The sequence below is a fragment of the Vicia villosa genome, unplaced genomic scaffold (assembly GCF_029867415.1).
Source record: "Vicia villosa cultivar HV-30 ecotype Madison, WI unplaced genomic scaffold, Vvil1.0 ctg.000958F_1_1, whole genome shotgun sequence".
NCBI classification, from domain to species: domain Eukaryota; kingdom Viridiplantae; phylum Streptophyta; class Magnoliopsida; order Fabales; family Fabaceae; genus Vicia; species Vicia villosa.
Genome location: NW_026705430.1, coordinates 574373 through 597828, shown reverse-complemented (window position 1 = coordinate 597828; position 23456 = coordinate 574373). Strand labels below are relative to the sequence as shown.

General features: G+C 33.9%; 2 protein-coding genes across 2 annotated transcripts; one reads left to right on the top strand and one right to left on the bottom strand.

Annotated features, from left to right (window-relative positions):
* The first annotated feature begins 10391 nt into the window (after window positions 1-10391).
* LOC131632536 (uncharacterized) lies at window positions 10392-11572 on the top strand. The gene is made up of 3 exons (XM_058903277.1): window positions 10392-10629; window positions 11115-11301; window positions 11389-11572. The coding sequence occupies exons 1-3, from the start codon at window positions 10392-10394 to the stop codon at window positions 11570-11572; spliced, it is 609 nt and encodes a 202-aa protein (XP_058759260.1).
* Window positions 11573-19027: 7455 nt separating this feature from the next.
* LOC131632539 (protein STRICTOSIDINE SYNTHASE-LIKE 4-like) lies at window positions 19028-22130 on the bottom strand. The gene is made up of 6 exons (XM_058903279.1): window positions 21826-22130; window positions 21514-21726; window positions 21352-21422; window positions 19846-20082; window positions 19635-19767; window positions 19028-19483 (listed from the first exon to the last, which is right to left on the bottom strand). The coding sequence occupies exons 1-6, from the start codon at window positions 21979-21981 to the stop codon at window positions 19211-19213; spliced, it is 1083 nt and encodes a 360-aa protein (XP_058759262.1). The 5' UTR covers window positions 21982-22130; the 3' UTR covers window positions 19028-19210.
* Window positions 22131-23456: the final 1326 nt, after the last annotated feature.

Here is a 23456-nt window from a genome sequence, read left to right as displayed (position 1 = left end):
CGGTATTAGTTCGGGATGGCGGACTAATATTTAATTGAAGGTTTTCATATTTTTGGTACTAGAAATATCATTAAGGTAATATTCCGCGTTTTGGGGCGTTTGAACGATATTTGAGCGTAGGGGCATTTTGGTCATTTCCGCGGGATAGATATTTTCTTTATAAGAAAGAAATATTGTGAGAAGGGAAAGGGATGGAAAGAAAAAGGAAAGAAAGAAAGAGAAGAGAGGAAGAAGAAGAGTAAAGGGGAAAAACAAGAGAAAAAGGAGGATTCTCAACCGAATCGAGTTCCGATCGTTGCTATAGCAAGGTAAGGGGGTGAATCTAATTTATCTTGGATGTATGATTCTTATAGTCTTGTTCTTGTTCTTGTTCTTCTTGTTCCAATTTCCACAATTTTCTTGTGTGGTCCTTGTTTGATCTAAGTTTGTTTGAGAATGATTGTATGATGATTAAATGATATCCTTGTTGTGTTATGGTGATTGATCATGTTTGTTTTCCTTTTCCATGGCTTGATTGAGTTTGAATAAAATGTTAGGTTTTGAGATAGATTGATGAATCAACCATGAAAAGTTTGATGTTAGGTCGTTTCTATGGTTTGTATGTGTTGTATTGGTGTTATAATGATGTTTGGGAGTGGTTTTGGTGGGTATAAGGGGCCTGAAACTGTTCTGGTTCGTTCTGGTTTTTTCTGGGTTTACGCAGGTCCGCTGAGCGGAGGGGGGTCCGCTGAGCGGAGGTTCTGTTGCAGAAAATTCTCTGCGAAGGTCCGCTGAGCGGAGCTGAAGCGGACAACAGCTTTTTCTGTTTTTCCAAAACTTTGAAAATTCGTAACTCTTGAACCGTAACTCCAATTTTGTCGCCGTTCGAAGCGTTGGAAAGCTAACGCAATGAACTATACTATGATTTAATGAAATGATTAATAGGATGTAGTATACTATTATTTTTATTAGGATTTAGTGATAGAACTATGTAGGGTTAACTTATGAAGTATGTTTATGTTATCCAAACTTTGGAACCTTGTAACTTTTGATCCGTAGCTCCGTTTCGTACGCCGTTCGAAGTGTTAGGAAGCTAGTTGGATGTTCTATATGATAGTATAGGCTTGGTTAGCTTGTTATTAATTGGTTATGAGGGTTGTTGATGAAAACACATAATTGTTTATATGCGCGATATGATTGGTAAATAATCATAGTGCTTAGTTGTAATTGTTAATGATGTAGGATGTAGTAGTGGTTGGTTGATTTTTATAAATGGTTTTGTGAACTAGTGCATGATAAATCATGATGATTTGTTGTGTGAATGTTATCGTATTGGTACGAGGTATGTGATTAGTTGTCGATAACATGAGGTCATGTTCATATGTGTTATGTATTAATGAATGTTCATTCTTAATATGTGACAATGTTTGGTTGTTTGTTATTAACATGATGTGTGGCCTTATGGCAAGTAATTGTTGTTATGAGAATGATGTATTATCATTGTTGAATTGTTGTTATTACAACTTGTTGATGATGTATTGATGGAGTTGTGGGCCAATTGTCCAATATTAATTTAATGTGATGCAATTATGCGATCATTTATGCCGATGTGGCTAGTATGTTTTGACGATGAATGTGTGTTGTGTGCTTATTAATGCCTGTGTGGTAATTATGGTGTGATGTGATTGATAACGATGTTATTAATTGGTGATGTATCCTTTTGGATAGAATATAAACGATGTAACGTGAGTGTATGATCGTGTTATATTGTTGATGATGTTGTTGTCGTGTAAAAGAGTCTTATATTTGCACAGCATAACATTTCAATACGTTAATGGCGGAATGCTGTTAACAGATGGCCTGCGGGCATGGTTACCAGTAGGGGCTTAATGCTCGGTAACGGAATGAGCCTTATTGGCAAGAGGTCATCAGTGGGAGCTGCGTGCTCGATGACGACAGCCTGCGGGCTTCCTGAGTGGAATAAAGTCCCAGCATAATGCTTGGCAGGTGTATTTGTCATAATGACAAGGAGGAGTTTTACTCCGGATTTGGTACCACATGCATATGCATAGTCGAGTCTCATTCATCATCGTCAGTCCTTATAATTTATGTTACCATTCATGTGTCGCATTACTTATATATTGTTGTGGTTGACTTAGTGGATTACTTTGTTGTATGATTCTTGATGATACTTGTTGGCATTACTATAATTGTCATGCTTTCATTATAAATTATATTCTCACCCTTCTGCTGATTTGATGCTTGAGTGGCATCCTGCAGATTAGCCGCTTTGGGAGTCTTTTGGAAGAGGTAGTTCTCCAGTTGGTCTTGTCGGTCGCTCTGATACGTAACACCGGGGAGTCGGGAGTCTGTTGTTATTTATTTGTATATGACTCTTTGAACATGTATATGTGATGATGTGCTGATGTGTATAGTAAACGCTTTATTTTGGAAAACTCCTCTTTGAGAGCGAGAGCTATATGTATATAAATATGTTCACATCTTCCGTGTGTTATGTATCATGTTATTGGCAGGTGTGTATGCTTTTGGCATCGCTGATGCCCGTTTGTTTTTCTAGGTGTTTGTTTGGTTACTTAGTGTAACATCCTAATTGTGTTGTATGAAATTTTAAATACTCTGATATTTTCTTGCCTAAATGCTTTGGGTAGAATTGGGGTGTTACATGCATCGTGGTCGTTCCTGGGCTGGATGCGCTGGATCTACAAGGTGCAAACAAATTGAAAAAAGAATGAATATATGCAAAACCCAGGTGTCATACCCTAAAATTTGTCCGCCATATTTCTAACAGTCAAATTGTATTAAACTTTATATTTTACAAAATTTTGAATTTATACTAACATTTTAATATTAATAGTTTACTCTAAATTATTTATATTTTTAAAATAACAAATATTCTATTGATCTATATATGCTTTCAAGTGCTTTTTTATTTTAAATAAACAAGATAGCCTAATTGATATAGAGTAAGAACTTGCGAGTCATGGGTTCAAATCTCTTTGTTTAATGTTTTTACTTTTTGTTTGTTACAAACTTTATTTCATTTGTAGTCTAAAAAAAACACAAAAAAATGTACTTTTTTTACATTTTTATTATTAATTTTCGTTTCTTTATTATTTAACTTTTTAAAAATAGATATTATCTTTTATTTAATTATCATTTCACGTTTTCTTTAGTCAAAAATCAAAAAAGGAAATTTTCAATTTGATTTGTGTTATTTCTAGCATTTTCCTACGTCTTAGGGACTAAGCAAAAAGGATTAAGAACTTGTAGATACCATTTTTTCAATATCTAATTTCTTTTTTATGTGTTGTTTTCATGATTTTGTGCTGTATAGATTGTGAATTAATTTTTGGATCTGGAAAAATAATTTAAGTGTAGGTGATGGTGGTAAAAAAATGTGAGGAAAAATGAAGCTGATGCAAAAGTGATATATTTGTGTCTCCATATTTGTTTTGTTTCCATATAATAGCTTCATTTTCTATTTATTATTTTTATTTTTCTTCTTTTATTCGCCACGTGTCAGCCCTTCTTTGGCTACGATCTCATTTTTGAATTGGTGTGTGTAATTTAATTGTTAATCGTAATTAAGGTTTACACTTTTATCCGCCCACGTTTGTTTCTACTGTTTTTTTTTTCATTTTTTTTTTACTTTACTTTTTTTATTTATATTGTTTCATTAGTTATGTGTAATTTAATTGTTAATTGTAATTAAGGTTTACACTTGGTTTGGGCCATGGGTCATCTTTCTAACTATCACCACTGTTCTTAATTAGCACCCTTTAGTTCCATTTTTTTAATTAGACTAATTTAAACAATTAGGTTAGATTATTTTAATTAATTAATTTGAGTCTATTAATTTTAGGTAATTTGGTCTCATTTAATTTTAGTTTATAAACAATAAAAAAATATTAATTCAACCTTCCACGAATAATACGACGACGAGTGAATGAAAATTTCACCGCGTCTTCGAATCGATCGACTTTCTATGTCACATCGATCAAATATCCTATACACACAAAAATCATACGAAATTGATTAATGCCTCGAGCGATAATTGAATGTATGTCGCTAATAATGCGTCTAATTTTATTTAAAGTATTTAATTAATAAATATAACTATCGATTTAATATTACTACTTTTGCTATTCTATTTATCATTATAATACACAAATTTTCTGATTCAATTAAAATATCTAATTAATTTCCTACATACAAAAAACTAAAAAAAATAGGGATTATATGTCATATTAAAATTTATTTGTAAATTGCGAATCTATGAACCGCGAACTACGTACACTTCAAAACAGCCTACCAATTCCAATTTCAATAATCATATAATCCCATAAAAATACCAACAAACACCACGAACTACGTTGACTCTGATCCTCCAATAAGGAGGTACGTATGCATCTGGGCAACCGGAACGAGTCTCCTTTCCCCAAACCTAAATAGGTTTAAGGGCTTATCCTTTACCCTATTTTGAACAAACCATAAATCTTACCGTAATACTCTTACAAACCTTAGAGGCATTTAGAAAATCTTAAGGAAGGGTTAAGGGTGCCTAACACCTTCCCTTGACCCTAATTTCTCGACTTACTTAGAATCTCTCTAACTAGGTGTTTTCCCGCATTTAACCTTATCCTTAGGATAAAAAATAATATAGGTGACGACTCTGTATTTTAGATTAATAGACTTAAAATTTAAAGTCGGTCGTAACACCAGGGATCGAACCTAGGTTTATGGTGTGATGGAAACAACGCTCTTGCCAGCTGCGCCAGGTTTTTAAGTCGTTAGTGGAATGGTTGAAAAACATTAAACATGAAAACGAACATTAAATGAAATAGTCAAGCGTGGGGTCCAATATTCTTTGACCAGCCAATAGCATTAGGAGAGAGGAAAGGCCTTCATTGACCAACGAATGGAAAGAAGACACGCAGGTGGTCAAAAGTTTGCCCTCCATATCATCATCTTCAACCTCTATATCTGCGCAATTACCTGCAGATTTTGCTATGCAGATACTTGCGGATTTTGTTGCGAGTTCGTCCTTCTCCATGGCACCAACTTGAAACCTGCAAAATCACTTGGAAACAAAAAAGCTACCGGCCCAGATCCACTAGTTAAGATCTCCGGAGTTGATTGGTAGTGTTAGTTTGGTCTGAAACTCCCTGTAAATATGAAAACGATGAACACCTTCGTGTATGCCCTAACAATGGCAAATGATCATACCTGTACCAATACTCAAAAACAGACGTTCCAAACAACTCTAAAATGATTATGAATAAGTATACATGCATAGAATTGATTTAAAAGGCATGAATTAAAGGCGTGAATTTCAAGAACATGTATAAACCGTGAGTGACTAGTGTGTTACTTTTCCACGTGCTATGGGCTTGTATGATGGTATAGACTGAGTCCTGGGATCCTTAGGAGAATGATTGAATTCTTGGATCTAGCTGAAACTCGCTAGAAAATTCTTTTGGTCGTGCCCTAGTTTGGAGAGAATTTTGAAGTCTTGGAACCCTAGCCTCCTTTTCCAATTTTTCCTATTTTTCGTGCCCTTGCTACTGAAGATGTTGTGCCCTTTATAATGATGATATTAGGGTTTATAAACTTGGAAAGAAAGCCATGTAATTGGTGAGAGGAGTATAGAGAAAATATTTGATTTTATTTGTATAAAATCATACTAATTTTGATCCAATCTCATTCTAATCTTTCCTTTCCACGCTTTCTTTAGCTTTATAAATCAATTAGGATCTTAAAAGATTAATCACACAATTTTGAATGATTTTATTTCATTTTATTTTGGATTTATATGAATAAATTCAAAAATAAAGAAATAAAAGTCATAACATATTATGAGATTATTTTATGGGCCCCCCAAGGTGACTTTTAGATTGATCAAGAAATTAGAAAATATTCTCACCATCATTTATCATTTAATTATGATTATATTTGATTTTATTTGAATTTAAGTGATTTAATTCAAATAAAAATGAAATAAAATCAAGAAATAAAGGATAATTTGTTAATGGGCCTATTGTGGGATCTTTGTCACGTTCATATTTCAAAAGTATAAGCCCACCACTCAAAAATCTAATTTTTGCCAATTATGGTTTCAAGCATTTCCCAAAAATAGCCCAACTTATACCAATCATAACTCTTTCAATTTTTATTGTATGGAAGTGTTCTAGGACTTTTTGGAAAGCCCAAGATGTCCTCTACAAGCCACTTTGGAACATATTTTGCATTTGAGAATTTTTATCTTTCATTTTTGGCCTTGGCATTAGAGAGACAAAGTTGTAGAGAATTCAATTTCCTTCAAATTAGGCTTTGGTTGGGAAATTTATGATGTTCCATGTGAAAGTTATGGATGGTCAAAATTCAGTTGACTTTTAGGTCAAAAACCCTAATTTAGAAACTTTGAGTTTAGTTGATTTCTGATCTTTCCTTGATGAATCATGATCAAACCTTAATCAAATGATGAATATTACTTTAAAATAAGGATGCTGACCAAAAATCAGGAATTTTGACTGTATTTTGACCATAGTTGACTTTCAGGTCAAATTAGTCGACTGTTGACTTTCTGAGCTTTTAGCTGAGCAATCTTGTGAATCAGAGCTTGAAACTTGGCATGAGTATCCTTTGAAGCATATGGGAATCCATGAGGTCCATTTGAGGCATCAGAAATTGATTTCACCTTTAGAGAAGCAAAACCCTATATGTGGGTTAATTGCTTAGGAGCCAGGTATGTGTGCCCAATTCTTGTATTGTCTTAAGCATTTTAAAATCAGGTGAGTAAAAATATCTGAAAATATTATGGGCAAATTTTGGGGTATGACACTTGGTCGGGAAACAGTCCTCTGTGACGACGAGTGGAGTCCAACGAGACGAATGCATCTCATTAGTCCCACCGATTACGAACCCAACTGGAGGAAACACAAGCAACACACTTAATGCGACACGTAGAGAAATATGCTACTACATAAAATGCTAAGTACGACGTGTTTGTAAATGCTAAATACGTTAGACAAATGTAAAAGGCAAAAATGGTAGATGACCTTCAATGTGTTAAATACAAGATGCTTGTAAATCTCGAAGATAATTGTCAAGAAAGTATGAAGAGCACATCCAGTACCTCGTCGCAACGAGACACCTCATTTCCTCCTAAAGGCAAGCAACCAGGGTTCTCACACCCTAAGCATACAATCTTTCAAAGATGCCAAGGTGCAGACTCGCAACTCATCAGTGACACTAGATATGCCCGGTGGTCCATGGATCTTCCATTGCAAAGATACCAAGCGAACCCTGGTGTTACAAAAATTTACAAACAACCAAAGTTGCAAAAGAGCAACCATAATAAAGGGGAGTGTCATACCCAAATTTTTACCCCTAAGATTCCACCTATCATATCATTTGCATCCAACCAAAGATCACAAGCATGGTATCCTCCTAATCCTTAACCCCTTTGGTTTTTCTTTTGTGGGAGATTACCAAGCACCATTTGTTTTCTTTTTGCTTCTATGATTGTTTATATTTTAACTTATACTAACCTTATTCAAAATATAAAAATATGTGTTGCTTTCTTATCTTATTATACAAGGTAGGGACTTGCAATTAAGGGAGAAAAGTGTGTTTAATTCTCAAAGGACATTATTCAATGGTCAATAATGATTGGAGATTCAAGGTTACCTGGTTTGTTGTTGAAGATATCAAAAGATAAAGCTTGGTTTCTAAATTAGGGTTTTGGTTCCCAAAGTCAAGGTTTTGGTAAGCAAATGGTCCAAGAAGCTTTACATTAAGGCATGACATATAATCTTAAGTCATAATCATTTCAAACTTCATTTAACTTCATTTGGTCAAGAGAAGTTCAAAGTTTTGTGCATGATTTCCAGGTTGATCCAAGTATGGTTCATGTGTTTATTTCTATGCCATCCTCATCAAATTCTCAAGAAATTATCAAGGTAATTCATGGGACAATCAAGATTTCTTCATTTGGTATTCAAGTGTCATCATTAGGCGTTTGGATGCAAGAAGATATTAAAAATCACATGTTGGTGCATGTTTGGTTGGCCTAAATTCAAGTATGGCATGTCACTTGGTCTAAATACCATAACTCTCTCATTTCTCAACATTATTGAAATCTACTTTGAGCCAAATATCACATTTGAACTCCTCTACAACTTTGTTTCAAGGGTCAAACATAATTTTGACTCTAAGTACCTCAACTTTAGATTTGGCCAAGATGCCCATGTGTGCACAAAAGCAGGTCCAGAACTTCGTTCGACCTATTGCCTAATCTAGAAATCAGGCCATGACCTGAACATGTTATCCATGCCATTTTCAACTTAAGCCTCCTTTTGATGTGATTCTTTTTGAATTTGATTCTTAATCATCAAGTGATCATTTGGTACAAAGAACATCTCAAAACGCACAAGTAGATTGCATTTGACCTAAGCTGAAACATGGCACCATGGACTCTTCATTTCACGCATGACCTAAAACCTAAAATACCTAAATCTTCACTTGGGACCACCAGCATATGTGCAAACTTGTTTGTTGATGCAAAACACGAAGAATGAAGTGAAAACGACCATGTTTCATTCCAAACACACACATTTCACCCTCATTCTCACACGGATTGCAAAAATGAAAACTTTTAACTTGGTTCACACGTTCTAGATCTGATTTCACACGTACCATGACCTTAACAGTTTTCCTATAAATAGAGGACCATTTTGCCTTCATTTGCAAGCTTGAATAGCCACAAAACCTCTGCCATTTTCACTCATGAAAAACTTCAAAAACCCGAAATCTTTTTCCCAAATTAAGCTTGTTTTTGCTTCGTTTCTTTGCCCAAAATCACTCATCGGCATCATCTGAAGCTAAATGAACTATTGTTGAATCTTGAAACTACCTGCAACCTTCAACTCGATTCCACCATTGTTGACCTTCGAAGCTTCCAACTAAAAAGGTAGTTACGAGTTAAATTTTTGAGCAAACAAGTTAACACACTCTTCATCTTGATTCATTGATTGAAAGCCCTATCTTACTTGGAATTTATCTTGCGTATTTGTCATTTAATTTTACTTTGAAGAACTAGGGTTCTTTGTGTTCTTGAGAAAATTCTCTTTGCTCAGAGCCAATCAATGGCTTTGAAGCAAAGAGATGTGAACGATGACATGTGTAGAAACTTAAACGTATGTTGTTTGAGCTTAAAACTCAGAGCTCATGGATTTGAAGAAATCACTCAAGGTTGAAGACAATGCAGAAGTGCACGCACTCTTGTGGGAAGATTTGAATTCCAGCCAATGAGAGTGTGCCACACAGCTAGCCGTTGTTAATTTTACTTCCTTTTTATTTTAAATTCATTTTTAATATTTTCTTTCTTTTTGATTTACTTTAAATAGCTCTTTTGATCGTTTTGACTCCAATTTTTTTCCCATAAATCAATAAAAATATTTTCTATAAGCTATATATATTTTTCCATAATTTAAAAATAATTTTTAGTATTTTTTGTTATTTTCTTTTTAATTTCCATATGATAATTAAATTTTACACATTTTCAAATATTTTTTCTCTGCAACTTTTGATATCTAATTACTTGGAATATTTCTGAATTTCTCAATTTTTCTCCGATTTATTTGATGTTTCGATGCTACTTTTGAATTTTTCATTTAGTTTCCATTTTAAATCATTTTAAAATCCTTTTTAATCTTTTTTTAAATTATTTTTTGTTTGACTTTTTGTTTGCTTGGATCATGACTTGGCTAGTTAATGCTTCATCAATTTCAAATGGTCCATGGATGATACTTTGGTTGTATGAACTTTCACCATTTCAAACATTATGATCAAATGATCATTTGATCATTTTTGTTACTTTGGATAGGTGATAAGTTTTTCCCATTGTGTTATGAATTGGAATGGTTGAAATTGATGATAGATGATCCCTTGATCTTTTTCCTTTGTGTTTGATCATCTCTCCTTCTCCATCTACTTCTTTTTCTTTTGCTTTTGTTCATTGTGTTACATTATTTTAGGAGAATGACTTTGTATCGTTCCTCTAACATGTATGGCACATAAATTGCTATTGACCAACCTCATATAGGTGCGACTTCTACATAAGTCCATTTACGATTGCTTAACACGTCTCTTATGGATACTAAGTTTCTTTTAAGGCGTGGCATGCCATTTAGAGGGAGTGACGAGTCCCTTAACTCTTTATTTAAGGGGCCATTTCTTGATTTTTTGTACACTAAAAGAAATTAACACAAAGATAGCTAATGTAATAGATTGTGCTTCGAGAACTAACTTTATGACTACGCCTAAGATTCGAAGGGATCTTGTTGCTGCTTGTGCATGTGAAATAAAATAAATTATATATTACAAATGATATGTTTTGTGTTTTGATTGATGAATCTGGTGACGTTGCTGGTAAAGAAATTTTTGTTGTTGTTATTTGCTATGTTAATAGTGAAGTTTTGGTAAAAGAAAGTTTTCTTGGAATTGTAATTGTTAAAGAAACAAGTGCTAAGTCACTTAAGGAGGAACTTGAGAAGTTGTTGTATATTAATGGCTTTCATTTATCTAGTATTAGTGGCCAAAGGTATGATGGAGCTAGTAATATACAAGGTAAGTTTGATGGTTTGAGAATTTTAATCCAAAATAAGAATCCATCTTCTTATTATGTGCGTTGTTTCGTCCAACAACTTCAATTGGCACTTTTTGTATGTGCTAAGACTCACAAAGATATTAGTGATTTTTTTCCGGTAAGGTCAATATGCTTGTTAATTACATACGATCTTTTAACAAGATACATGAATTGCTTTGGGACAAACAAGTAACTCAGTTTGCTAAATTGATTAAAGATGGCCAGATAGAGAGTGGCTATGGATTAAATAAATGATAATCTATTGTTAGAGCGGGTGACACTCGTTTGGGTTTCCACTTTAGAACTCTAGCTATTTTGATGACTTTGTATGATACCATTATTAGGGCAATTTAAGAAGTCGGGAAGGATACATCATTTGAAAAATATGGTGAAACTATGCTTTTTCCAGATGTGCTCCAATCCTTTGATTTTATCTTCCCGTTATATATGACGGTTGAGATTTTAGGATGTATAAATGATTTGAGTGAATTGGTACAAAAGCGAGGGCAAGATCTTTTGAATGTTTTGTCACTTGTCAATGCTACCAAACAAGAATTACAAGAAATGAGGAATGATGGATGGGAAGAAGCTATATCCAACGTTATGGAAATTTGTAATAATCATGATATTGATGTGCCTGATATGAATGCACCGTATGTGCAATGGAAGAAACCTAGGTGACATGCTACAACTTCTGGTGTTTCTAATTTGAATCATTATAAGCATGATTTTTTGTTTAGTGTTTTAGATTTGCAAGTGCATGAGCTTTATGCTAGGTTTGATGAAGAGAATACTGAACTCTTACAATGTGTTTCATGTTTGAGTCCCTCATCGCCATTTTCAGCTTTTGATGTGAAAAAATTATTGAGGATTGTTGAACTTTATCCAAATAATTTTGTAGATGTGACGAAAGTGGTGGTGTGACACCAGCTTCCGAATTATGTTAGAAATATTCATTGGGACCCAAATTTTGTAAAGTTAAAATGACTTTAAGATCTTTGTGAAAAACTTGTGGAAACAAATAAGTGCAACACATTTGATATGGTTTATAAGCTTTTAAAGATGACTTTAGTCTTTCAAGTGGCAACTGCAAGCGTGAAATATGTTTTTTCAGCTATGAAGTTTGTGAAGAGTTATCTATGTAACAAAATGAGTGATTAGTGGTTAAATGACCATCTTGTAACTTTTTATAGAAAGAGATGTTCTTGGAACAATTAATGAAAATTCTGGTATGACAGACTCGAATGTCAATCTCGATGTCAAGACATCTGATCTGTTATTCATGTAGCATAAGCAGAATATAAGGATCCCCCATTATTTAATTACTCTTAGAAAAGAGTCAATGAGACCTGGGATCACACATGTTCAGCATACATAACCAGATTATAACTTTACATGGTTCTATATAGGAACAGCTAACACTTCTGAACCTGATGTTATAGACAAAGTCATAACATTCATAACTGAACAAACAATGCAGAAGATAAATAACACAGTTAATTGTTAACCCAGTTCGGTCTAACTACCTACTCTGCGGGCTACCAAACCAGAAAGAAGATTCCACTATCAGTAGTAATATTTTATATAAACAACCACTGGTTTACAGATAAACAACCTCTGGTTTACCTAGTCACTATCCAATGCAACCTTTATCTCAGAACTCCATCCAAGATAAGAAAATCTTTGCTCACTCCCTGGTGATACCTAACTGTTACAACCCTGCAACAACTATTTACACAATTAACAATGAACACATACGTGATCTTGCTTCACAGCTTCAATCAAGCTTACAATACTCAACTCTTACCTACAGGTTTCGAGTGAGGACAATCACTTCTCTAACCAACAGGTTTTGAGAAGGACAAGGCAGCCATCCCACAACCTGGGTGGTCTACCTATAGAAAACCTAATGACTACATCGTTAAAACCAGGTTTTCTATCTCAAACTAGGTTACAAAAGTTTCCCATTTATAACCTGATCCCAATTGGATTTGGGCTTACAAATCACAACACTTTTGCTATTACAAATATGCAGAAAATATTCTGCTACAAATAAGGTCTTTCAATCATGAGTTTCCTAAATTAGAAACTGCTGAATCTTCAATCTTCTGATCTGATTCTTCAATTATTCTTTTGACCTTTAAATATGAGCCACATAGGATTACATAATATTCACATAGAATATTCTTTATCTGTTAAGTACAAACTGAATCTTCCTTCCAGTTCTGCAGGCCCGATGTCATGAGTTGTTGTCATGACATTCCATCTAACATCTTGCTTATACCTGTTTTGTTCATTTTAAACTTGCAAGATTCACATTAATATTATGTTTTACTGCTATTATGTTTTAGCCAAACATAGATGCCAATCAGCCAATAAAAGCACTAACAATCTCCCCCTTTGGCATATTTTGGCTAAAATATAAAAATGCATCAAAAACATAAAACTTCAAGACACCAAGGAAGTACAGAATTTACATTCTCAGAATTGGGTTTACCTTCTGTTCTTCAGGACTTGAACCACATCATAACATCGCCAGTCTGCTACAAAACCTTTTTACAATAGCAAGATCAGAAGATGGTATTCTTCTCCCCCTTTTTAGACACAATATGACAAAGATAGAACCGATGTCATAATATGCAGTGGAACACCTTCATGCAACACTGATGTTCACGAGGAAGACGATGGGAGAAGCCCTGCGTCTTGGAGGACCAATGGTGGCATAAGAGACCCCTTCCTTAGTCTTGTACCAGAAAACAAATCCTAGCATAGACCTCGAGATAGGACTTGAGTGAAAATTGTCCACCAGTCCTAGTAACTCAGAACAAAAATCACAACTGTGTTCATAACTCAGATCACAAATCACAACGAAAATAATTCCTATACTGAAGGTTGTATATAGAGGAACATCTTTGTTGTTATTGCAGAAAAATCCATGGTAGAGACCATCAACATCCCCAACCCGTATTTTTCTTTTTCTGAGATGGTTTTGGTATAGCAACCCATCACAATACCAAACCCAGACTCGACTCACAAGAACGCACACGAACGAAATTTTGAGAGAGTTTGATTTCTGCAATTCATGGAGATGCTATTATATAGCAAATGGAGATTATAGTAAATAACGATGGTCTTTGGTCTTGTTCAATGGTCAAATGGTTAATTAGGAAACAGTTCCAAAAGCTATTACTCTTTGCAAAGCAGTTTTTGACTGTTATTTTTATAGGAGTTATCTTGAATTACCAGTGCATGCATAGTCATTGAATGAACTTTACACCGACCGCTGATGTGTAGATAAACTTCAATTCAGATTTCCTTGTTTGACTTTGAAGATTCAATGTCTTTAAAAATGTCATGACATTATGTCAGACATTGTCACTTTCCTTTCCTTCAGGCACATAGCCCAAGATTCCGTAAAAGATTAAGACAAAGCATCATTTGGACCAATTAACAAACTCCCTACTTACTCACTAGTCATAGACATAGACTTCTGTTGTTTTGGACACCTTGAGACTGTTAGCACACAGCTACCTCATTAGTATAGAGAAGGAATAGTGGTTACCAGTTGTACATGGTTAACTTGAACCATTCAAATAATTGACAAAAGTATCACATTTTCTTCATGATGTAAAAGTATTTTTAACCAAGAACTTTTATTGACAAAAGAAGTCACTCCCCCTATCCGAGATAGTTTGAGCTTCCCCAACGGAATAGCTTGAAATGATGAATGGAAAATATAAGACTCATCTTCATATCTTCAAGAGCCGCACCCTCTGTTCAACAATCCTGCTGAACACACTCATTATAGCAAATTTGTTCCTCACACTAAATACTTACACCAGAAGTAGAATGTCATAACATTGTGTCTGACATTTGTACTACTAGTATTCTTCACAAATTTCATCCTTTTTTTTTCAACAGACCCTTGCTAGGAACTTATCTCCTTCAGAAACGATCAACAAATGACCTCTTGATACTAGAATCACACACAGAGAGGTTGCCACAATCTCAACAAACAGAACTGCCACTCCTTGAATTTTGTTGAGCATAACCCTACCATGTTTGAATCAGATCATGGTCTGCTTAAGACACTTCGAAATCCTTCTTGATAAGGTGTTTTTCAATCTCACATATTGATTTACATACTCCTTAAACAGAAGAGATTCTCCTTTATCCTTAGCTGTGTTGATCTGATCATAAAAATTTGGTCTTCATAGTCATCTTCACTAAGTGAAGTCTTCATCATGAAAGTATTTATGTATGGCCAGAACATATTACTTACATCCAGATCAGAACCTGCCCATTCTAATCCACATTATGCCCAAACTGCCACTCTAGACAATAATGTTGCTTTTTCAAACTTTTGTATATTCCCAGTCCTTCTACCAGGAAATATGTACTTTGTGATGTTGATACCTAAGACACAAGTTCATCTGAACTGAAACAAACTCTGACTACCCATAGAGATAACACTTCTCTATAGAGGACTTGGAACACAAGAAACGAATTGTGTTCACGACTTGAAACAAGACTCTTTATTCTTTACCAAACAGTTGTAAAGAATAACCTCAGACTTAACAATGCCTGAACACTACCCTTAAACCCTATGATTGACTCAATTAGACAATCATAACCTAGACTCTAGACACTTCTCATATCTGAAAGAAGAACATGAGGGACTCAAACAAAACGAAAAGACTCTATAAACCTGAGCAATTTAAACAACATACCTGAACATTACCCAAAGTCTTAATCAAGAAATTTTATTTGAGAACAAACTGCACCAGGTGGACTTGTGCATAGGTTGGATCATGCACTTAGATTAGAACAAGTGATGCACACCATCAATTCATGTCGTCAGATGATAATGCAAAGAATATTCTTTGCTGGTCTTTGAGAATAAACATGACTTGAGTTATGTTCTGAGCTTTTTGTGTGACTTTGTTCTTCTTTCTTCAAGATTAGTTTTGAGAGACTTTTCAAATGGATAGAAGTAGAAAAACATTGTCTTTGCTGATCTTCATACTCTTTTACTTCCCCTGAGATATACAACTTTAGGACATCTTCGATGTTCGTCCTTGAAGTTTCCTTCATTTGGAATTTGCCAAAGATTCCAAGTTTAGAAACCTCAGTTTGCTTGCTACACAAGATCCAGATTGCCACATTCTGTAACTTGAAATAGAAGAAACTATGATTGTATAACCATAAATTGATCTTCAATATACACGTTTGAGTTGTTTTATACAGATCTTGTAAATATCTAGCTCCCATCAAGATATTTAACAAAATCAGTATCCCACATCAGAGACTCTTGCCTTCTTCTTTGATGTGTGAAGATAATTGAGAACTCATGGTTAAAAGAACTTCTTCTCAGCATCCAGGTTCTAAACCTAATAAGTACTAAGTCTCCCTTCAAAGTACTTACCAGCTTTTTAGTTAGAATTTGCTACTCACACTAGGTCATTCTGACTGGTTACCTCTTCACATTTATACTTTCTGTTCTTGGCAAATAAATAAAATAACTGAAGATCTTGAGATGTTGTAACATCAGATGTGACATCATCCTTCATGGTTCTTGGTTAACATCTTTAATGTCAAATTGACAACACTCATGTTAGTAGCAGAATAATACAATAATTAGCAATATCCAGACACATCAAGGGATAAAATAGCCAGCATCTCAATAACCTTTTCTTCAGACTTTAATTATGATTTTGAGATGAAGGATGCCATGGTCTGTACCTATAGAGAAGATTCCCTCAGCTAGGTTTCTGGAACAGACTTAGTCATAGCATGACACTGAATTAGTCAGATCCATCTGACTTCCTTGATTTCAAATCATACTACCCTTTCTGGATAACAACTAGGGCAGTACACATTCTTAACCATATTTCACTATGATTGAGACACAGTATTCAGCTCCAACAACTGCTCTATGGTTTCTGGTTTCGTTGATCAGAGGAAACTTACTGATATAGGCTCTTCAAAAGTACAACATAGAGGATTAGAAAGGAATACCTTCATGAGTTTTTCTTAGTGGAACAGAGCACATGTTAATCGTGTCCTGATTAACTTAGCCAGATGTCTCCTCTTCCAGATCAGGAGTAGGTTCCAAACCAATGTTCTCACACTTCATTAGTTTAGCACCAGAACATCTGTTCTTCAGCTGGTAGCTGCATACCAGTTCTTAATGTCCCAACATCAGATAGGACATCTGTTCCTCCTTCTAGGAACACCTCAACCTTGAAGATTTCAAGGTACACACTTGCAGATAATTATGAATATCATTGATCAGTTGACATTCATCAGCTCTAATAAACCATGCCATTATGAGTGGACTTGAGAGGATACTCAAGTATCTTTGACACTTTAATTATAGCTGTCAATACCTGCCATACATTCTGTTGAACCTTGATAACCCTAGGGTTTCTCAGAGACTATGCAGCGGAAAATAGTCATACTTCAACAGAATTCACACAATGCTTACTTTAAGTGTTAGTAGTAAGCATGACAACTACAGATTGATTGCTACTCAACCTTGCACAATGCTTGCTTCTGCACCAAGCAACTGACTAAACCAAAATCCTGACTTGTCAAACTCATAAACAACAGAGGTTACCTTATCAATATCTTCACTCCCGCATGAAGGTTTTGATGAGCTTCATCTCTATTCATAGATACCAGTCGAATTTGTTTTTAAATTCAAGTTCTTCACTCCCGTATGAAGTCCTTGGACTTAACACTCCTCGTTCCAGCATCACAGCTCTTAGGTCAGGTTGGTCTAATCATATAGGTCCATCCTCCACTTCAAGGGACCATACAATATGAACATTCTTTGTTCAAACACTCTTCTACTTTTACCACAACCAGAATTTATCCCTTATGGATCTCATCCAGAAATAGACCGGATGCCTGCTCTGATACCCATTGAAAATTCTGGTATGACAGACTCGGATGTCAATCCCGATGTCAAGACATCTGATCTATTATTCATGTAGCACAAGCAGAATATAATGATCCCCCATTATTTAATTTCTCTTAGAAAAGAGTCAATGAGACCTGGGATCACACATGTTCAGCATACATAACCAGATTATAATTTTATATGGTTCTGTATAGGAATAAATAACACTTCTGAACCTGATGTTATAGACAAAGTCATAACATTCATAACTGAACAAATAATGCAGAAGATAAATAACACAGTTAATTGTTAACCCAGTTCGGTCTAACTACCTACTCTGCGGGCTACCAAGCCAGGAAGAAGATTCCACTATCAATAGTACTATTTTATATAACCAACCTCTGGTTTACAGATAAACAACCTTTGGTTTACCTAGTCACTACCTAATGCAACCTTTATCTCAGAAATCCATCCAAGATAAGAAAACCTCTGCTCACTCCCTGGTGATACCTAACAGTTACAACCCTACAACAGCTATTTACATAATTAACAATGAACACATACTTGATCTTGCTTCACAGCTTCAATCAAGATTATAATATTCAACTCTTACCTACAGGTTTCGAGTGAGGACAATCACTTCTCTAACCAACAGGTTTTGAGAAGGACAAGGCAGCCATCCCACAACCTTGGTGGTCTACCTATAGAAACCCTAATGACTACATCGTTAAAACCAGGTTTTCTATCTCAAACTAGGTTACAAAAGTTTCCTATTTATAACCTGATCCCAATTGGATTTGGGCTTACAAATCGCAGCACTTTTGCTGTTACAAATATGCAGAAAATATTTTGCTACAAATAAGGTCTTTCAATCATGAGTTTCCTAAATTAGAAACTGCTGAATCTTCAATCTTCTGATCTGATTCTTCCTGAATCTTCAATCTTCTGATCTGATTCTTCAATTATTCTTTTGACCTTTAAATATGCGCCACATAGGATTACATAATATTCACATAGAATATTCTGTATCTGTTAAGTACAAACTGAATCTTCCTTCCAATTTTGCAGGCGCGATGTCATGAGTTGATGTCATGACATTCCATCTAACATATTGCTTATACCTGTTTTGTTTATTTTAAACTTGCAAGATTCACATTAATATTATGTTTTACTGCTATTATGTTTTAGCCAAACATAGATGCCAATCAACCAATAAAAGCACTAACAATTAACAATGATGTTATTTTATCTCATTTTCAAGAAACGAATAGTAGACGACTTTCATTGTAAATGTATTTCATTAAACAATATTATTTTTTATTTTCGATATAATTTAGTTCATACTTTCTTTTAGATTTAGTCACACTAATATGTAATGTCTGGATCCATCCCTGTGAGAGAGCTCATTAATCCTTCTTCTTTTTCTTTGTCAAACTCTTCTTTTCAATACGAGACATATTGGGAAAGCATCAAAATAACCAAAAAAACAAATATCTACGCACGCAAAAGTACACACATAATTTTTCACTACTAAATTTACATAATATATATGTGCTTCATCTAACTCATACATACCAAAACTTATAAGATGTTTTCTCATGCAAGCAGATTATTCACCCCTTATTCAATAAATGCATAAATTACTTCACTAGTTCCATCTATGCACTTGACAATTGAAATTTTCCAACAAAGTCAGTATTTATATTACCTAAATAAAGATGGTCTTCAAACTCAACAACAGAAGTTACACCAGTAATAATCTTCCCATCATTATCACCAAACATTTTTATAATATTGCCTTCAGTATCCACTTTTACCACCATTGCAGACTTAATTGCACTATTAAACATGTTAATTAGCCTTGGAAATGAAGCTAACAAGTGCTTGAATACCTTAGAGGTGTGCATAAACCCCGTCCTTTCAGTAGTCATCTACAACATCAATTCATTGTTATGCCTTATTAGTTCCAAATATTCCAAGCTTATAGAAGTAAAAAATTATGAAAAAAAATTAAAATACTTAATAGAATTGTACATTGAAAAGAGAGTGTTCTTAAAATTCTCCATCTGTGTATATATTTACCTGAAGTAGAGCGATCCAAAATGAGCCATCAGGGGCAAGATTAATGTTATCAGGTCCTCCGGGGAGATTCTCAATGTAGATATCTGTTTTTCCTTTGTTATTTCCTTTTAACCAATGTCTTATACACCTAAATCTGATTCATGAAAACAAATCAAACAAAATAAGATAAAAATTAAGTTGTAGCAATATGATACATTAGAAAGTTACTTACTTCCAAGTTTCACAAACTAGAAGATAATCTTCGTCTTTAGATAGTGCGACACCATTGGGAAAGGCTAAATTGTCAAAGACAATAGTTGTCTCATTTGAGATAGGATTGTATTTTAGAACTTGTCCATTAGGTCTCGCCTCAAGCACATCGAGAAACCAATTGTGCACACCAAATTTGGTACTTGGAATACTGAAATATATATTTCCATCTGATGCTTCTATTACATCATCTGTAAACCTAGATCAATTATTAAAATTAGAAAAACCATATGTTAGGATGCTAAAAAGTGGTGAACTCAATAGTAGAATTGTGACATTGTTCTCACATATTCAAACATTCAACAATTTGAAAATCTAAGCATTGTAAGACTTCAACGCAACTTCAACAATACAAATGTACCTCCGCGTACAATTTAGACTTTTTAATTAGGCTTTTGCATAGAAAGTCTTATCTTAATCAAGTGATGGTATTTGATATGTGGATAAACTGATGGTGTTTGAAGATTAAAGTATGGTCAAGTGATGCTACTTGAATATTGTGATGACATCTAATTTGATCAAGTGATGGTGCTTGAAGTTCTTCGTATGTTGATCAAGATGAAGCCTAGAGATCATCTGATACAACGATTAAGTGAATAGACTTGAATATCAAGTTATGTTAATCTAGTTGTGTTGATCAAGTTATGAAGATCAAGTTGTGGTGATCAAATGTGCTTGAAGATCAATTTATGAATGGATATCTGAGAAGGACAACACCTAATGTCAAGCGGAATTTAGTGAAATAAGCTAAGATCTCTAATCAAGTGGTTTGTCTAATGGTGGTATTTATATTGAAGAGTTATCTCAAGCCTCGTCAAAAAAAATTCAGGAGTTCTAGTTAAATGGTAAAGTCAATTACAATGTGGCAAGAAATTAGAAGCATTAGAGTTGTGAAAGAGAAGAAGTGTGAAACACACATTTATCTTAGTGTTTTCAAACAATTTCTTAATAGTAGTTGAAACACTCTATTTTGTCTTAGACTTGAACATGTGTCAAGCAGCATTAAGATTAGGGACCACTAAATTCATTTATGTGACACTCTCTCCTATTTAAGCTCCTTGATGAGATAATGTGTGCAATTCTATATAAGTAACGTTAATGTTAGTTAAATTTTCAATGTGATATCATTTACTCATTTGCAAAATAATCATTTATTATTGAGACACCGATGATTATGTGTAATAAATTAATATCTTCATTAATTACAATGTTTTCAATTCTATTGTAAGAGATTTCACATGAAGTGTTATAAATATCATGCATGTGTCAAACTATTTATTGGTTACTAATTGATATAATGGAGCTGGTCCACATGGACTAGAGGAAGTGATCGACATCTTTTTCCAAGTTGACAAAGAATAGTAACTTGCAAATATGAAATTATTATATGAAAATAAAATGCTGAAAGAACAAAACAAAACAGAAATTAAAAGAAATGCAAATATGAATTATTAGTCTGAAAACTCACAGTAATTGAGAACCATTAACTTGTGAAAGGATAACACTGAAACCATCTTCTTCTGTAACCTTCAGCAAACCCTACAAAATATAATTATTTGTTTCTTAATCATGCATGCACCATTAATATATATATTTTTCATGCAATTTAATAGATATATACAGTACTTACCGTGGTAGCATCACAGACAATGAGACCACCGTCTTTTGATGTTGTGATTCCAAGCAAAGTAGAGCTATCTATATGCTTCCAATTCTCCCAATTTCCATTCCTATCCAATCTCTTAATCCAACCATCTTCTGTAGCTGTATACAAAATACCTTCCTTATCCACTAAAACATCCTCTGGTCTCTTCATAATTCCTTCTCCAAGTTTAATCACATTCTGTTCAAGAAATTACAACTAATATATCAGAAAACAATAATAATCAGTTAAATATAAATTATAATGAAAGTATGCAACAAGTATCCATTAGAAATTGACCTGTAATTGGTTGTTTTTGGCTGAAGAAAATGAAGATGCAGCAGGTGGTATGTCCAGTACAACTGGATCTATGGGTGACAAGTAGCAGAGTTGAAGTGTGAAAGCAACTAAAGTTGCCATGACAAAGGTTAAGGTTTTAATAAGATTGGAAGCCATGATGTACTTGGAGTTGGAATAATGTTCTTGCAGTTGAAGGAGTAGTTTCCAACACCAAGTAGCAATTTTTCTGTTGAGCTCCGCTATTTCAAGACATTGGTTGGCTCAACGTGGGAGTAAGCAAATTTAATTGTAGCTGCTTGCATCGAATATGCAACATACGTTTTTTATCAAGTGGGTCTTAATTATTGACAAGTGTGAATGGTTTCAATTATGGATGGCAAGTAGACACAAACCTGCGGGATCCACCTGCACTCGAATCTGAGTTGACTGAGTTTGGGTTCGGATTCGAGTGTTACCTGATTTTTTGGGTGCGGGTTTGGGTAGTGTGAAACTCACACCCGAAATCCGAAATCACACCTGCTTTTATATATATATATATATATATATATATATATATATATATATATATATATATATATATTGAAAAATAGGAGGAAAATTGTATTTTATGTATTTTTGTTACGGGTTCGGATTCGGATGAAAAAAACCCGAACTCAACGGGTGTCGGTGTGGGTATCATTTTGTCACTCGAACAGTTTTTGGGTTTGAGTTCTGATGTCAATTTTAAGTGCGGATTTGAGTAGTGTGAAATTCACGTCCGACCCGTTGTCATCCCTAGTTTTAATGGCAATACTTTTGAGCTATTTGACTCTTGTTTCATCAACTTTTGCATTGAGGTGACTTTTATTGACAAGAAAGGTGGTGATCATATATGTAATCATTAATTTGGCGTATCAAATAATTTGAGATTCTCTTCTAATTATTAAAATAAGGTCATAATAAACTAAATTAAATTTTTTAAAAAGTTATTTTTTATTTAAATTATAAATAACATCAGACATAAAATAATAAATGATTTCACCATACTTACTTTAGCATAAATTTGACTCATAAAATGCGATTTTAACATTTTTTTAACTTTTATATTTTTTTTACTTATTGAAAAATTTACACCTATAAAAGAAATTAGAATGAGTAAGTTATATAAAAATTTAAAAATTTAATAACAACCTAATTTAGGGTTACATATGTTGTTGGTCCTTATAAATATTTCAATTTTGACTTTTAATTCCTATAAAAAAATCGACTTTTAGTCCTTATAAAATTACTTTTGCACGCAGTTTTAGTTCCTCTAGAGGGACTAAATCTGCGTACAAAAGTAATTTTATAAATATTAAAAGTCGACTTTTTTTTATAGGGACTAAAATTCATTTTTGCTAATGTTATAGGGACTAAAAATATATTTAACCCTCGAATTTATATTTAATGGTTGAGATTAAAAGATATTTTTAAAATATAATTAATGATTTAATGTTCATTTTCACATTCTCATATAACTTACTTATTCTCAATATATATATATATATATATATATATATATATATATATATATATATATATATATATATATATATATATATATGGCGGAGCCAGAAATTTTAGGAAGTCCGGGCAAAAAATTTACACCTTGT

Excerpts from the sequence above, each read along its gene's own strand:
- LOC131632536 (XM_058903277.1), top strand. The coding sequence starts at position 10,392 with ATGTTTTGTGTTTTGATTGATGAATCTGGTGACGTTGCTGGTAAAGAA. Across the intron at positions 10,630-11,114 it reads TGGAGCTAGTAATATACAAG|GATGTATAAATGATTTGAGT; the intron begins GTAAGTTTGATG and ends TTGAGATTTTAG. Across the intron at positions 11,302-11,388 it reads GTGCCTGATATGAATGCACC|TGTTTTAGATTTGCAAGTGC; the intron begins GTATGTGCAATG and ends TTTTTTGTTTAG.
- LOC131632539 (XM_058903279.1), bottom strand. The coding sequence starts at position 21,981 with ATGGCTTCCAATCTTATTAAAACCTTAACCTTTGTCATGGCAACTTTA. Across the intron at positions 21,727-21,825 it reads CCAAAAACAACCAATTACAG|AATGTGATTAAACTTGGAGA; the intron begins GTCAATTTCTAA and ends TTTCTTGAACAG. Across the intron at positions 19,768-19,845 it reads CTAGTTTGTGAAACTTGGAA|ATTTAGGTGTATAAGACATT; the intron begins GTAAGTAACTTT and ends TTCATGAATCAG.